General features: G+C 40.4%; 2 protein-coding genes across 6 annotated transcripts in view; both read right to left on the bottom strand.

Annotated features, from left to right (window-relative positions):
• Positions 1-15960, bottom strand: part of LOC123260037 (dystrobrevin beta) — an 822761-nt gene that overhangs the window by 181854 nt on the left and 624947 nt on the right. The gene's annotated exons all lie outside the window — the stretch shown is intronic.
• On the bottom strand, positions 7716-8298 carry LOC123260052. The gene is made up of 2 exons (XM_044720983.1): positions 8122-8298; positions 7716-8024 (listed from the first exon to the last, which is right to left on the bottom strand). The coding sequence occupies exons 1-2, from the start codon at positions 8219-8221 to the stop codon at positions 7816-7818; spliced, it is 309 nt and encodes a 102-aa protein (XP_044576918.1). The 5' UTR covers positions 8222-8298; the 3' UTR covers positions 7716-7815.

Here is a 15960-nt window from a genome sequence, read left to right as displayed (position 1 = left end):
TTAGTTTCTGATTTCTAACTTTTAATAGTAATTAAAGAAAATAATTCCAGTTAGATTATAAGTGCGGTTCTACCTGCTGTCTCGCGTTACAACTCCTGCTCAGCTGTAAGAAGTTACCATGGATCCCCTGACAACTCTGAAACAATTTTGTATCCGCTTGGCAATTATTATTGTGAGTTTAATCAGGACCCAAAGGTCCGCATTCGTGAACAGTGATCGAAGAGAGGTTCACATCCGCTTTAGGACCTAGTAGTCATACCTGTTGTAACTATGTGGAAGGTTGAGGTAGAATTTAAGAAAAGAGACACGTTGGTGCAAAAATGTAGCTTGTGCACCTTCAGTGAGTAATACCATCTGAAGGCTGAATAAGACACATGTATCATTATTGTATTGGTGTTAAGTAATTTGTTCTAATTTAATTGTATTAACAACCTCATCAAATAAAGTCACATAAGTAAACATAACTTGTACTACAATAAATAAACCTTATTGTCGAACAAATAAAATCACTCTTCACGTGGGGTTGATCACCCCCACCGTCATCTTTCATTTGATCCACATGGTCTTAAATCTACAAGCCACGCAGAACGATATACAAAATCAACATGTTTTTGCGAACGTAAGCCGCTGGGCGTTTGGATTGAAAAGCATATCATTACGTGACCTGTCGTAAGAGCATTATCAGCCTGACCTCTTTGATTGTTATGAGTCTAAAATTGTTAGTCTTATCGTTTCATCTATTTCATAAACCTAATAATCATTGCGGCTGTCGAACGTGACAGAACATCAATTCACGCGTAAAAAAAAGAATCAGAGTAAAAATTACAATTGTAACATTGTAATCTAGTGTGTTTGTTTTCTAACTTTCCGCGAAGAATTGGAAATTTTCAAAAATAGGAAAGTTATTGATTTCACCCCGATTTTGTGTGTGTATATATATATATATATATATATATGTGTGTGTCTGTGTGTGTGTGTGTGTGTGTGTGTGTGTGTGTGTGTGTGTGTGTGTGTGTGTGTTTTTTTTTTTTTTCCCTTAGGGGGGGGAATCCTTTTTACGGATTCTAGGCGTAGCTGTTTGGCCTGGATATGTGGCGACTCGACGCAGCGTCATACTAAAACTTGACGCTAACCCCCCTACCCACTAAACCCTAAACCCCTTTCCTCTTTCCTCTAATCCCTCATGGAAACCGCCGTTAGGCATAACTTCATGGGGGGAGGATATAGCGACTGCTCTTCCTTCTGGTAACTAGGTATTATTTTACCTTTTTTCTAGTTGTTGTCATTTACTCTTTTTCTTTCGATGGAACACAAGTCTATAAGGACTTCTGTTGCAAACGTGTTTGCGGCGTTCCAGGTAGCCTCTGATGACAGCATTGCTTCTACTATTGTCTCTGGTTGGATTTTCTTCTTCAGGATCATCTCCAGCTCATCGCGCTGTGGGTAAAATCGTGGGCAGAAAACGTGCTCCGCGTCTTCATTGATTCCTGGGCAGGACGGGCACTCCGGTGAATCATCATGCTTGAAGCGGTGAAGATACGTCCGGAAACATCCATGTCCTGACAACATCTGCGTCAGATAGTAATTGACCTCGCCATGACTCCGGTTTATCCAAACGTCGATTTTCGGTATGAGACGGTGTGTCCATCTTCCTGTTGTCGCGGCGTCCCACTGCGATTGCCATCGTGCGATGCTGTTCTGCCGTTCTTCAGCTCTGAGTTCCTTGGCACTTAGTGTGGTTGACCTCTTTCGTTGGTAAAGGTTCCGTCTTTCCTCAGCTAGAACTCTAAGCGGCAGAGTTCCGGAAATGACACACACTGCTACTTCTGATATCGTGCGGAATGCACTGGCTAGTCTTACAGCGCTCAGTCGATATACTGGTCCAGCTTTTCTCCATGATTCTTGCAACTTCAGCGCGTCTGCCCAAATGGATATTCCATATGTGAGCACCGATGTGACAACTGATGATAGTAGTAGTCTCCTGCTCTGCTTTGGGCCTCCGACGTTCGGCATCAGTCGTGCGAGACTAGCCTTCACTACTGACGCTTTGGCACTGACGTGTTCCACTTGCTGTTTAAAGTTGAGACGGGCATCAAGTATCACTCCCAAATATCGGATGTAAGGTTGTGATGTGATTTCTTGTTCGCCGACTTTCAGCTTGATGGTCTCTAATACTTTCCTGCTGGATATAAGCACTGCCTCAGTTTTGTGTGTAGCCAGATGCAGGTTTACCGTATTCATCCACCGATGGACTCGCTCGAAGGTGATGTCGAACATGTTGTTAATTTCGTCAAGGTGTTTAGCGACGATTACTACGGCTACGTCGTCTGCATATGCTACGAGTTTTACACTTCTTGGCAATTTCAATCTCAATAGGCCATCGTACATGATATTCCACAGCAGTGGACCAAGTACAGAGCCCTGGGGTACACCTCCGGTAATATCGTACTCTTTTAGACCATTCTTCGTGTCGTATTTAAGAACTCTATCGGTGAAATCGCTGGCCACTATTCTACACAGGTATTCTGGAACGTTTTTCTCTCGAAGAGCTTGCATGATGCAGTTCCAGTTGGCGGAATTGAAGGCGTTTTTAATATCTAATGCCGCCACTAGGCAATACTTCTTTGTGCCACCCTTCCATCTGGTTCCTGCGATCGCTTCTTTAGCCGTGCTAACAACCAGATTGATCGCGTCCAGGGTTGATCGTCCTTTCCGGAATCCATACTGGTTGCCTGCCAGGAGTGGGTCGACTACTGCATCTATTCGTTGATGAATTATGCGCTCAAGTATCTTACCCGCCGTATCTAGCATGCAAAGTGGTCGGTAAGATGACGGTTCTTCTGGTGGTTTCTTCCCTTTAGGTAACAGTACCAATCGTTGCTGTTTCCACTTACGAGGAAAAGTCCCCTCCTTGAGGCATGCATTATAAGCGTCTAGGAATAATGTTGGAGCTGCCTTTATGATGGTTTTCAAGGCTAAATTAGGGATTCCGTCCAATCCCGGCGCTTTATTATTCCCTACACGGTTACAAGCCTCCAGCAGTTCTTCTTCAGTGACAGGTGGGATGTCGTCCAATTTGCCTGGCGCCAACTGGTAATCGTAGTTGCGTTGCTGTGGAAACAGTGCAGTGACGATTTTCTGAAGAAGTTGAGGATACGTAGGTGATGGCATTTGTTGTTTTTTCAGGTGGGTCATAACCACCTTATAAGGCCTACCCCACACGTCTTTATCCACCTCGTATATAAGCTCTTTCCAGCATCTTCTTTTGCTCTCTTTGATGGCTTTATTCAGTTCACGACGCGCCTTTTTGTACTCTGCGATCAGCTCCACTGAGTTGAGCCGTTGATAGCCACGCTGAGAGATTCTTCTTTTCTTATGACACTCTTAACGGAGGACGCTGATGTGGTCGTTCCACCAATGCACCGAAGGTCTCGAATTTATGCCACGTTTAGGAGGCATACTGGCATCACAAGCATGTGTTACTCTTCTCATCAGGTCCTTAGTCTGTTCTTCTGCACATTCAGTGTTGATCGGATCACCATTGAGTGCTATTAGCAATGCTCCTGGGTCAAAAGATTTTACCTTCCAACCAACGATGTTAGACTGCTTGACTGGTCTCTTGGGGTTCTGGTCGCTTGATATTTCCCAGAATATCGCATGATGGTCGCTGGCAGTGTAGATGTCCAACACTTTCCAGTTGCAGTCGCCTCTGGCAAGGCTATTACTGACAAAAGTGAGGTCTACAATTGAGCTTGCGTCACCTTTGGTGTAGGTCGGCGTATCACCACTGTTGAGCAAAACCACATCTAGTGTAGTAAAGGCCTCCAGTAGTGCTTTCCCTCGTGCTTTTGTATGTTTGCTGCCCCAGTCAACTGCCCAGGAGTTGAAGTCTCCGGCTATCGCTACTGGATGGTATTGCTTCGCATCTTCGGTTAGTCGATCCAGGAAATCAGTGAAGTCAACAATGGAGATGCTAGGTGGTGCGTAGCAGCTATAGAAGCGGATGCCTTCTACTGATACTGCTACAAAGCCGGCATTGCTGTTGTCGACTGCATTTTGGAAAGAAAGCTTGCCACATGACCAGATGACAGCTTTGGATGTGCTGTCAGATTCCCAGGGTTGGGTACTCAGGTGTTTATATGGCTCTGCTATCAGTACCAAGTCCAGCTCTAATTCTCGCACGGATTGCATGAGCAGGTCATGCGCTGCTTCACAATGGTTGAGATTGAGCTGCAATATCCTCATGCTTGTTTGTTCGTCAACTTCTGGCGCCTCCTGATATACCGGGCATCTGTAGGTGCCAGCATGGTGAGCCACGTCCTTTTCTCCTTGCTGGTCAGCACATATTGCACACTTGGCAGAATTTTTACAGTCCGTGATACGGTGCCCTTCTTGTCCACATCTGATGCAGAGTTTAGATTGGTCTATTTGGCTTTTACATTGGGGCCCAACATGTCCAAAGTGCCAGCATTTCAAGCATTGGATAGGTCTCGACGTCGCTTTGATTCGGCAGTTAACCCACCCGACATGGATCTTGCCGGTTCCTTCCACTAATTTTCGCGCGATGGTCATAGGTAAAGTGACTGCAGCCGTCTGCGTACCTCTGAAAGCCTTACGGATTTTTATTCTTTCTAGAGGTATCTCATGATCTTTTCCAACTTCCTCTTTCAGGGCGGCCTGGATCTCTTCCTTCGTCGTTTCTTCGTCGATGTCTCGAATCTCAATGGTCTCCTGTGGACCTTTACAGACTACCTTACCATCGTCTTGAAGAATTCCTGTGATGGTCCTCTGCAAGGCTTGCCCTTTGTCAGCACTTTTCCTTGACAACGTGATCAGCATATCTCCGGTCATCGTCCTGCGGATCTTCTCGACGGTATTTCGAACCTGGTCTGCTGGGACATCACGCTTTATGCGGCGCAATATCTCGGAATACTTCTCTTTTTCGGCAGGGCGGATTATCAGCGCGTCAGGTCTGATCCATTTGCGCGATTTTTTCCGCTTAGGTTCCGGTCGTGGCTCCTTCGGCAATTGCTTTGAGAGGTGATCCTGCTCCGGCCTTCTCTTCTTCGATTCTACTTTTTGCCACGCGTCGACCTCCTTATTTTTGGCACTCCGTGCCGCCACTTCTTTCGGAGGACTTGGTTTTGTGTCCTTTTTCTTCATTACTTGGTTGACCGTTGGGTCAGGAGAGTTACGGTCTTTCCTCTTCCCAGACCTGATACCAGTGTCGCTTCTGTCTTCTGTTACAGATTCACCATCGCCTTCGGCACCGGTGTCCATCTCTTCGACGGTGTCTGCGGCAGGTTGTCTGCTCTTCTTCGGTGTGACATTGGGAGTTCGCCGTTGTTGTGCCTGCCATCCGTCATCAAGTGTTCTGAACCTTTGAAGGGCGTTGACTACACCGGTTGTCTTCGTCTTGATCTCTTTGTGGATGTTGACTTTAGACTTAACAAACTCATGCAGCTCGCTAGTAAGCTTATCAAGGTGTTCCAGCGCTTGTGCCCTCTTCCTCTCAGCGCTTGCTACGATAGCTGCTTGCTGGGCGTGAGCCCCGTTTTGACTCTTGTTTGTTTCCATATTTTTACTCATACTTTTTGATTTACCAACGCATCGTACGGAGTGGAGCGGGTTGTCATAACTAGGAACGGGTGTACCCTCGGAGATAGTACTCCTACCCCAGTTCCCTGAGGCCTAGCCGACGGACTAGACTCACTCGGAGCGGTGAAGATTCCGATCTCTAACACTCACTGCGTACTTCCTGATCAAGGCCCGAAGTGGCTGGCTCCTGATCTACTGCTGCAACTCACACCTCGGCAGAGCAAGCTCACATCAGCCGTGGCCTGCATCGTCGGAAACTACGATACAGGTTCCGGACACTCCCAGTGAGTTACAGCAGGGACCGATCGTCTTGTTAGGTCAGTTAGTGTGACCAACCCATCAAAGGGGAGTTTGGTCCACGGGAGCGTATTTTGTTTGGTTATTTTGCTTGGCTCCTACCCGCTGTACCTCATCAACTAAGAGATTAAGTGTCATCCAAGGACAGCGAGCATCCTCCCATCCGCTTGGGGAGACGCGCCCGGTAGCAGTATCTCTTCTGCCCCGAGGTGTGTGTGTGAGTGTGTCGTTACAGTTTTGTTAGCTGCGCAATTGGCCCCTTAATTTAATAAATTTAAACAATAAAAATGAACAAAATGAAATCAATAAATAAGTTAATAAAATAAAAGGGCGCCACCAGGTTTATTGTCACGGTTCTTGGAACTGGTTCAGAGCTGAGAGGTAATCGTCTAGGGTAGAGAGAGTGGAGGAAGGTGCTGTTAAATAAATAAATATTTAATTAACAATATTTCCAATTTTTATTTACAATAACGACTTTAACAAAATAATCACTCACCCACTCACACTACAACAGCTTTACAATAATAATAATTCTCGTTGTATTTCCTTCCTGGAATCAATACAACAGTTTCTAACTTAGTCCCTGATCACCTCCCAACCTGGGCGATGATGCGAAGGGGTACCAAGTGAAATATTCTCAACGAGCTCCTCTCGACGTATCCTCATTGGATTTGTTGTCTTTAGCAACCCTCCCGGCGTACACGCGCGACAAAATTCTATAATTAACTTAAACGATACCAAAACTGTACTAATTACTCTATTCAGAGATTCATTGAGAAGTAGAGATCGTTTATTAACACATACAGCTACAGAAGCCTCAGCCTAGTGAACGCAACGTAAACTGAGACGACCTGCAGCTCACATAACCCATACCTACATTACACACTAACACTACTAATTGACTCTTTATAATTTTATTTATAAAAATTTATAACAATTTAATTCAAGAAAAATCATGACATTAAATTTCAACTTACAAGGGGAGGATACGACCTTGGGGAAACCGATTTTGATAATCTTTGACGTAGTGGTAGTACACTATGTGGGTATACTACCTCTGAAATACTAAAGTGCAATACTCAAAAATGGCTGAGAAAAACGCACTCAAAGTTTACCCAGCACTATAATATATTAATAGGTGAATAATTGATACATTAAATTATTCTTTAATAAAAAATTTTTCAATTTTAAACTTCATTTCTATAAATCATCTGCGGTGGTACAAACAAATAATAAGTCGAAAATTAAATGGAAATTTATACATTTTTTTTAATTAATTAAAGCAATATTTTATAATTACGTATTATGAGATATTATTACATGATCCTGAGTGATACTAATGATAAAAACATTCAAAACAAAAAGTTTTTCTACACCAAGAACAACAAATAAATGCTGCTTTTTTACAATGACACAGTATTTTTAAACGGTCTAATGGTCATTGACATTAGTGAAAAAATTTCTTGTGTCACAAAGCCCGCTGGCGAACCAGGCATATTCCATCATGTCTCGAAATATTGGCGCTGACAATTGGTGATGAATAATCGAATGAATTTTTATGCAATCCTCTCGGGAATGAATTTCATAATTCTTGTCTAGAAGTTCAGAGGTACTTTGCAATCGTTTGATAAAATTTTTCACTCATCTATAGAAATAGACATCACATGGTTGAACTAACGGAGTACATTTTGGAGGTATAACTTTAAATGTGCATGTAGGCATTTTTTTATCATCCTGAAATATTTCATCATGTAATTCTGGCTTCACTTGTCCTGTCCACGAGTCAATAATTAAAAGAAATTTATTTATTTAAACATATGGCATTAAACATTTCTCTAGAAAATTTTTATAGAGAGTAGTTGTCAGTTTTCCTGATTTTGATGATGTGACAATAACATTTTTGTATTTTTTTAAATATTCTTATACGTTTTTCTTTATTCTTGGCCCAAAATCACCTGTAGGCTCTTGCAAACAAATAAAAACATCTGATAGTAATTTTCCAGATAATGTTATGCTATATTGTGCAGTATATGAGTGTGACACCTTGGTCATGTCTTGTACTTTTGCAAACACTGTTTTGCTTCCTTTTTCCGTCAGTGTCCTATTAAACATTGATTGGTATTGACATCCTGAAAATATGAATTTTAAAAAATCTAATGATTAACTTCGATTAAATTTAATAATGGAATAAAAAATAATTAGTTTACCGTTAGAAAATTTATATACCTGTTTGATCTGTATTAATAACGAAGTCACTATCGAAGTTAGATATCAATTGTTTTGTTTGAATGCGAAACATTTCTGCAGAGGCGATAATTTCTGGCATGGTGTGAACTTCTTTGTCTGTTACAAATTTTGTAATTTTGCGTTGACGAATGTTGTGTCTTTGTTTGAATATTTTTACCCATGGGTCGGACGCTGTAAATTGAAGATTAGGAAACTGGCTGGCTGCAGCTAAAGCCCATTGCTGCAAATTTCGTGTAGTCACTTGTTGATAATTTTGTCTTGCCTCGACGAAGCGGTCATACGTCCAAGAATCAATCACATGATATTTATCAAATTAAGTTCCACCATGTTCAACATCCTTTTCCCATACTTTCAAATGATCCATTCTCTTCAAATGACTACATCCATTTTTTTGTAATGTCTCTAGTTTCCATGAAGGGTGAGCTTTTGCTATGTTTAAAACTTCAATTTTATATTCCAGAGGAATATAATCCATCATTTTTTGTTTTTTTTTTTTTTTTCATCTGGAATATAGTCATCAACTGAATTATCTTCCACTGCTTCAAAATTTCCATCTGGGCATTCTTCTTGAGCATGAATCAATTCTTGATCGCTTAGGAACTTCTTTTTATTTAACATATCTAACGTATTATCATATAATTCTCTACCAATCAACATAGCATCTTCATATGTGTCAGAAGATGTTTTTGCAATTAAATCACTTTCAAGAAGTAAACCTTCATAATACACTACTCCATCTTTTAGCCGTTGCTTCGATAAATCACTATGTAAGGATGTATCAGGAGTGTTTTCATCTCCATGAGAAGAACTGGCTTCGCTTGATGACATTTTATATATTATAAAACAATTTTTAAAGTAAATTTCACTGCACAAATAGGTCTGTTCGTGTCGAAATTCAGAAACTAACTGCTATAGTCAAGCTTCTGAAAAAGTGGTGGGACTAACATAGGTTCAAGGACAATAATATGACTATTCTTCCGGTGGGCCAACAGAGCTCGAATCGATGTACAGTTTACAATAACTCGAGGACAAGAATTATTGTACCCTCATACCATATTCGATCCTTCTTATTGTCTGGCGCAGGTATATATTTTTCAGTTAAACTTATAATGAATATGAGAGTTATAAGAATTATTCATGAATTACAAATATCTCATGATATACACCGTAGATAATTTATAGAAATGAAGTTGAAAATAAAAAAATATTTTATTAAAGAATAATTTAATGTATCAATTATTTACCTATTAATATATTATAGTGCTGAGTAAACTTTGAGTGCATTTTTCTCAGCCATTTTTGAGTATTGCACTTTAGTATTTCAGAGGTAGTATACCCACATGGTGTACTATCACTGCGTAAAAGATTATCCAAATCCGTTTCCCCAAGGTCGTATCCTCCCCTTGTTAGAAAAATTTCAGTCATCAGCTAGCAATTAAATTACAAAAAATTTCCGAGACTACTAATTTAATTCCTAAATGTCTGAACTAAAAATTTGACGGAGAGTCGATACAGGAATATAAAGCTTTGCTAAGTCGTCTCTTGCCGTTTATTGTGATTTTGTTTAATTCTTCAATTGCTGATGGCTTGTTTCCGTCACTGTGGAAGCGTTCTTTGGTTAAGCCGCTGCCGAAAACAAGGCACTCATCGACACCGTCTGAATATGGTCCAATTGCGCTGCTTTGCTCATTGTCAAAAGTGCTTGAAAGAATTGTATACGACCAAGTTGTTAAATACTTAGCTGATTGTAATCTATTAGATAACAGGCAAACTGGTTTTAAGGAAAGCATGGGGACTGCTGTCTTGAGGCTAGCTGACGACATTAGGCTAGGAATGGAGCAAAAAGAAGTTACCATTGCTGTATTTTTTGATTTCATGAAGGCTTTCGATAGCGTCAATCATTTGTTATCTATTTCTAAGCTAGTTAAACTAAGTTTTTCCTATAATACAGTAAAATGGTTCCATTCCCTCTTAGAGGATCGAAAGCAGTCAGTCTATACTGACAGTGGTAGATCAGAATGGGCTGATGTTAATGCTGATATTAATGCTGGAATCCCTCAGGGCAGTGTTTTGGGTCCTTTGTTCTTCTCGATGTTTATAAATGATCTATCTACATGTTTCAAATATTGTAACTATTTATTGTATGCGGATTATCTTGTTATCTACATGCGTTGTGGTATAGATGACTTGCGAGAATGTCTGAGATTTCTCAATGAAGACATTCAACATATTGTAAACTGGTGCTCGCTAAAAAAGCTTTGTATTAATAAGTCAAAAATAAAAACCATGTATTTTGGAAGCTCGATAAATGTTTGTAAAATTAAAAATGTGAATGCGAATGATCTTAAGCTTTCTTTGGATAGTGATGCGATTGAATTCGGTGGGTCATTTAAATATTTAGACGTTGTTTTTGATAGCTTATTGTCGTGGCATTGGCAGATAGCTAGTGTCAAAAAGCGCTCAGCGAATATTAGTGCTCAATTAAAATGAAAGCTGGTAACAGCACTTGTATTGCCTATTTTTGACTATTGTGCGTGTGTATCAACGAACTTAACATCGGAGCTTGAGAGATCATTTCTCGTCTCGCTAAATAATTGCGTTAGGTTTATATTTCGAATAAAACGATATGAGCATATTACTGAGCATCGGCGGCGTCTTAATTGGCTAATGCTTCGTGATCGCCGATTACAGTTAATCTCATGCGAGTTCTATAAGGCTTTGTGTCTTATGAGGCCTGGTCTTTTTGGAGATAAGCTAGAGCTGAAAACAAACATTGCTACGCGGCGAGATTTAAGTAAGACTAATACGCTCAAAGTGCCCTTTGCGAGAACAACAACGTATCAGCGTTCGTTTATTGTAACGGGCTATAATTTTTGGAATTCGCTTCGAATTTAGGTCACATCAGCTGACACATTGGAGGAATTTCGTAATGTTTGTTTCCGGTTCTTGTAACGCTTGGAGAAAGTCAATGAGCATGAGTGAGTGTTAAATTTGAAATATGCGGTTTGATGATGAGGTTTGAAAATATCCTATAATTACTATTACTACTGCTATTGTTATTATTGTTAATAGCTTTTCTTTAAGATTGCTATTATTATTACTAGTTTATTACATTGACTACTGTTAAGTAAGTGTGTTTTTCTTATAACTACCTTTGTAACTTATGTAAGAAATATGGTCACAGGGAGCTAAGCTCCGTGACCGAGAAATAAATGAATAAATAAATAAAATCTGACGCATAAACTTATTCGAAATCAATTCGAAATTTTGATATTCATCGTTAAAATAAATTTTTAAGAATATTCGACGTATAATTCTAACTAAGTATTCCCGGACTTAATATCCACGCTAGTAAATAATTTATAAAGAATTTTATCAAAATGATGAAACTAAATTATCAAAATAAGTTCCAGAACTTAAGTTCAATATATATAAATTAACCACGTAGAAATTTCCGGTTTAAATAAATTATTATATAATAATTTATCCCAATATCAAAAACAAATTACCGAAAGAATATCTACGGGTAAATCAGTCTTAAATGCGCCAAAATCTCAATAAATAAATTCGCAATAAATATTATAATGTTAACAAGTAATAATCTTGCAATAAATAATATTAATAAATAATAATTCAATTGTTCATAGTAAATTATCGAGTAAAATAATCGACAAGAATTTGCGCGGTAAAATGGACGACAAATATTCGTTAGTTCTTTGCAGCTTTGACCTTGGGTACGGATTAACTACGTTGTAAAATTTAACCGACGCTTGACTTGAATTCATGAGGAGACAATGGAAATTTTTGTAAAAATTTTATCTTCGGTTTTTATATTATTAAATTGTTCAATAAAATATGTACAATCTAAAACCGTCTTCAGATCTTTAAAATGTTGATAAATAATTAAGTAAAATAATTTTAAACAAATAATTTCCCACGAAATTTACACCGCAAGGTCTCTGAGTGACTCTCGGGTAAAAATCACCTTGAGGGCCACTCAACACCAACTAACGAATATAATTCAAATGAAGTTAATTAATTCTTGAATTATTATTAATTAGATAAATAATAAATAGTTAATCAAAATATAAAAAGAGAAGAAGTAAAATGAACCGAGTATAAACCCCGCGGTCCACTTTCCGCCCACGGAGTAATTTTTGATACCTTGATGAACAAATCGTCGATCTAACTCACTACTTGAGAATAAAGTCCCAGATGTTGTTGGCTTCTTCCGACTGGTAACTACTCCGGGGATCGGTCTCTTTTCTTCCGTGGCACAGTGTCGGGCGGTATACTACTTCTCCCTGTTTCAATGCACGGCTCACCTATAATAACCCCAAAACTACCCCCTCCTACTCTCTCTTTAGGCCCTAAGATCGAGACGCGCCAGTGCTGCGTCGTAATATTATCGATATCTGGTGATTTATCGACTCAGGGTAATTTTACCCTGTAACAGTGTGTGTGTGGGTTTTTTTTTCTTTTTTTATAGAGAAGCAAGAAGAATCTTCCGAAGACACCGCTGTCATCGAAAAACGATGGTCAGTAGTGTGGGATTTTTACCCACCAAAAAAAAAATCCTCTCTCTTCGCCCGTAGATAGTACGGAGATGATTGAATCGGAGGCACGATCGATGTCGTTGCGTATTCTTCCCTGCATGAGCTTTTCGAGCAGTTTCTCTACAATGCCAAGCATGCAGGTCTGAACGACGAAGGTGTTATAGGGCTACCTTCACCTTTATCCAACAGAACCAATCCCTTCCGCTTCCAAGCCACTGGAAACGTGCCGGTTGCTAAGCATGCGTTGTAAGCGTTCGTAAGCATTCGTTTAGTATATCTGGGTATTCCAGGGCTCCAATCTTGATCACTGATGCAGGGATACCATCAGGGCCAGGTGCTTTTCCTGTCTTGAGAGTCTTCGCCGCGTCCTGCAGTTCCCTGGTTGTGAAAGGTGTTATGCTGTTTTTCACATGATGCCTGTTTCGTCTGCGAACCATGTTTGACCTTCGATGTTTAGATATTGCTCGCAGATAAAGCAGACGTCGATTTTATTTTCAAAGACACGCTGGCGCAGCAGGTTTTGCGTCAAAGTGCACCTATTCAGATTGCCTTGTTCTATGCGGGTTATTTCTGCCCTCTCGTGACTTCTGCAAGTGCTGTGCGGAATGTCTTGCAAGCTCCAGTGCCAGAAATATGGCATAGACCATCCTGGAGTCTTTGTCCGGAGTACAAAAGAAGCATTTTGGCTTCTCCATGCAGTTTACGGATTTTTGGTTCTCTCCACCATATTTGTAGCAGCACCTGCTTCTGTCTGGTCTCGCACACTGCCGTGATTGGTGTCCAAACTCAAGACATTTAAAGCAGCAGGTTACTTTTGCAACTTGGCGTATACGGCAGTTAACCTAACCGATCTTTATACGGGCCTTGTCAAGGGCCTTAATCGCACTGACTTCGTCTATCTCGCAAAAGGCTGCCCGATTGCCTCGTGGTGTGGGTTTTGTCAAATGTACCCGTTTGATCTCCAGGCTGTCAGTGAATTCACGTTTGAGTGCTTCACGGACTTTGCTCTCGGTAGATATTCCATCCAAGTCAAGGATCTCGATCGTTGTTTTTGGTGTGAGCGTTCTGACTGTACCGATGTTAGCAGTTGCTGTTTCTATCGCAGCCGTGAAAGCGACAGTGTCTTTAGTCTTGCGACCCATTTCTAGGAGAACGCCCCCGCGATTCGTTTGTTTGATAGACTTTATGTCTACTCCAGTGTCTGTCAGGTTAACTTTGGCCTTGATTTCCTTAAAGAGATCGGCGTACGTTCGTCCTTCAGCTGGTTGGACAAGCACAGCCCTTGTTCTTGTCTTCTTTCTCCTTGGTTTTTTTGAGCCACCCTTACTTGGCTGGTTTTGGGCTTCAGTAGATTGTGCCACTGGTTCCTGTTCTCTTTTCTCCTTTTTCTTTTGCCATGTCACTTTGATCCAGGTCTCCTCTCGGGCAGTCTGTTTCTGTGCTGGATTGTCACTTGCTGAGGAAGGGCTGGGCGTGGAAAGCTGCCTCTTCTTGTTATTGTCCTTTCTTTGCTGTGGCAGTTTCTCAGGAGTAACCAAAAGTAGCTGTGGTTCTGTGGTCATCCACGGAGATGTTTGAGTGGTTGTCTCCGACGTCGTTGGTGATTTGTTGGCCAGTCTACATGCCGTACCAATAGACTAACCGATTTTTTGATCTCCTGATGGAGATTCTTCTTTTCTTTTATGAAGTCGGCTAATTCTTCGATCTTGCTATCGAGCCTCTCCATTGGCGACTGTTGGCCGGTTGCGGTCGGTGCAGAGTTAATCCTACCTCGGTAGGTTTGAATAGTGACGGGAGCAAAAGGTTTCTTCCATCTATGTGTGTGTGTTTGTGTGTGTGTAAAACCCTCTCATAACTCTCAAATAACTTGACCGATTTAATCGTGGTTGGCGCCAATCGAAAAGGGTTGACCGATTTTAGAAATCAATATAATTTAAACCGATTCAGACCGTTAGATTCCAAGAAATCTCAAAAGAACTAAAAAAAAAAAATTTTTTCAATTATCGTTTTTCTACAATAACTTTCAAATGGCTTCATCGATCGATTGAATAAACCAATCAGCTATTAACATTAAAGAATTACGTAAATTAGCACTAGGCTGATCAAAATCGGTTGATTCATTCGTGAGATATCGTTGACAGAAAAAGTCGGAAAGAGTGATTTTTTAGAATTATTAAGAAATTCTATGTCTGATCAAATGCATGTCCTGAGTTCTTCTATAGAATATGAAAATAGTCAGATATCGTTGTCAAAAAATTTCGGAAAAAGTCGTTTTTCTCATTGTCTTCAAACAAAATTTCTTCTCGAATCGGGTAGTAAGTAAGAAATAATATTTTCGTACTTGAAAAATTTTATCGATTGCTGTAAACTGTATCAAAATAGATCGATATATTCAAGAGATATTTGATTGTAAAACATTCCAAAAAAGTGTTTTTTTTACACAACTTCCAAATTTCATGTCGAGTCGTAGGTAATAAATCTTATTTTTATGCTTAAGAAACTGTGTTGATATTTGCGAGTTTTAGCAAAATCGATTGATTTGTTTGATCGTAGAGCTCGAAAAATGATGAAAGATGTGTTCTTGCGCGTTCTGTACGTAACGAGAAGTTTCAGGAATGGCCTGCAAGGTCAACCGTTTTCCAGATTTTTAACTTCCCGCTAAGAAAATCGAAGATTTTCAAAAATCGGGAAGTTGTTTTCACCCCGTTTTGCAAAAACCGAGTTTTCATCAGATCTCGACGTTTGAAGGTCATAGGAAGCTTCCCTGACTACTCCCGCGAGGTTGTCACTGTGGGTGTGTGTGTGTGTGTGTGTGTGTGTTTTTTTTTTTTTTTTTTTTTTTGTAGGGGGGGGGAATCCTTTTTACGGATTCTAGGCATAGCTGTTTGGCCTGGATATGTGGCGACTCGACGCAGCGTCATACTTACTCGACACTAACGCCCCTACCCACTAAACCCTAAACCCCTTTTCCTTCTTTCCTCTAATCCCTCATGGAAACCGCCGTCAGGCATTACTTCGTGAAGGGAGGATCTAGCTACTGCTCTTCCTTCTGGTGGCTAAGGTGTTAACTATCTTCCTTCTATCTTCTGCTATTTGCTCTTTTTCTTTCGGTGGAACGCAAGTCTTTAAGGACTTCTGTTGCAAACGTGTTGGTAGCGTTCCAGGCAGCTTCTGATGACAACATTGCTTCTACTAGTGAATCTGGTTGCATTCTCTGGTTCAGGATCCTCTCCAGTTCTTCACGCTGTGGATCGAAACGAGG

This window comes from Cotesia glomerata, linkage group LG2 (assembly GCF_020080835.1).
Source record: "Cotesia glomerata isolate CgM1 linkage group LG2, MPM_Cglom_v2.3, whole genome shotgun sequence".
NCBI lineage: Eukaryota > Metazoa > Arthropoda > Insecta > Hymenoptera > Braconidae > Cotesia > Cotesia glomerata.
The sequence above is the reverse complement of the archived record's forward strand: the minus strand, read 5'-3'. Positions and strand labels throughout refer to the sequence as shown.

What these genes read in the sequence shown, in the direction of transcription:
- LOC123260052 (XM_044720983.1), bottom strand. Translation starts at nt 8,221, where the DNA reads ATGCCAGAAATTATCGCCTCTGCAGAAATGTTTCGCATTCAAACAAAA. An exon ending in TATTAATACAGATCAAACAG is followed by an intron (nt 8,025 to 8,121) that starts GTATATAAATTT and finishes TCATATTTTCAG; the next exon opens with GATGTCAATACCAATCAATG.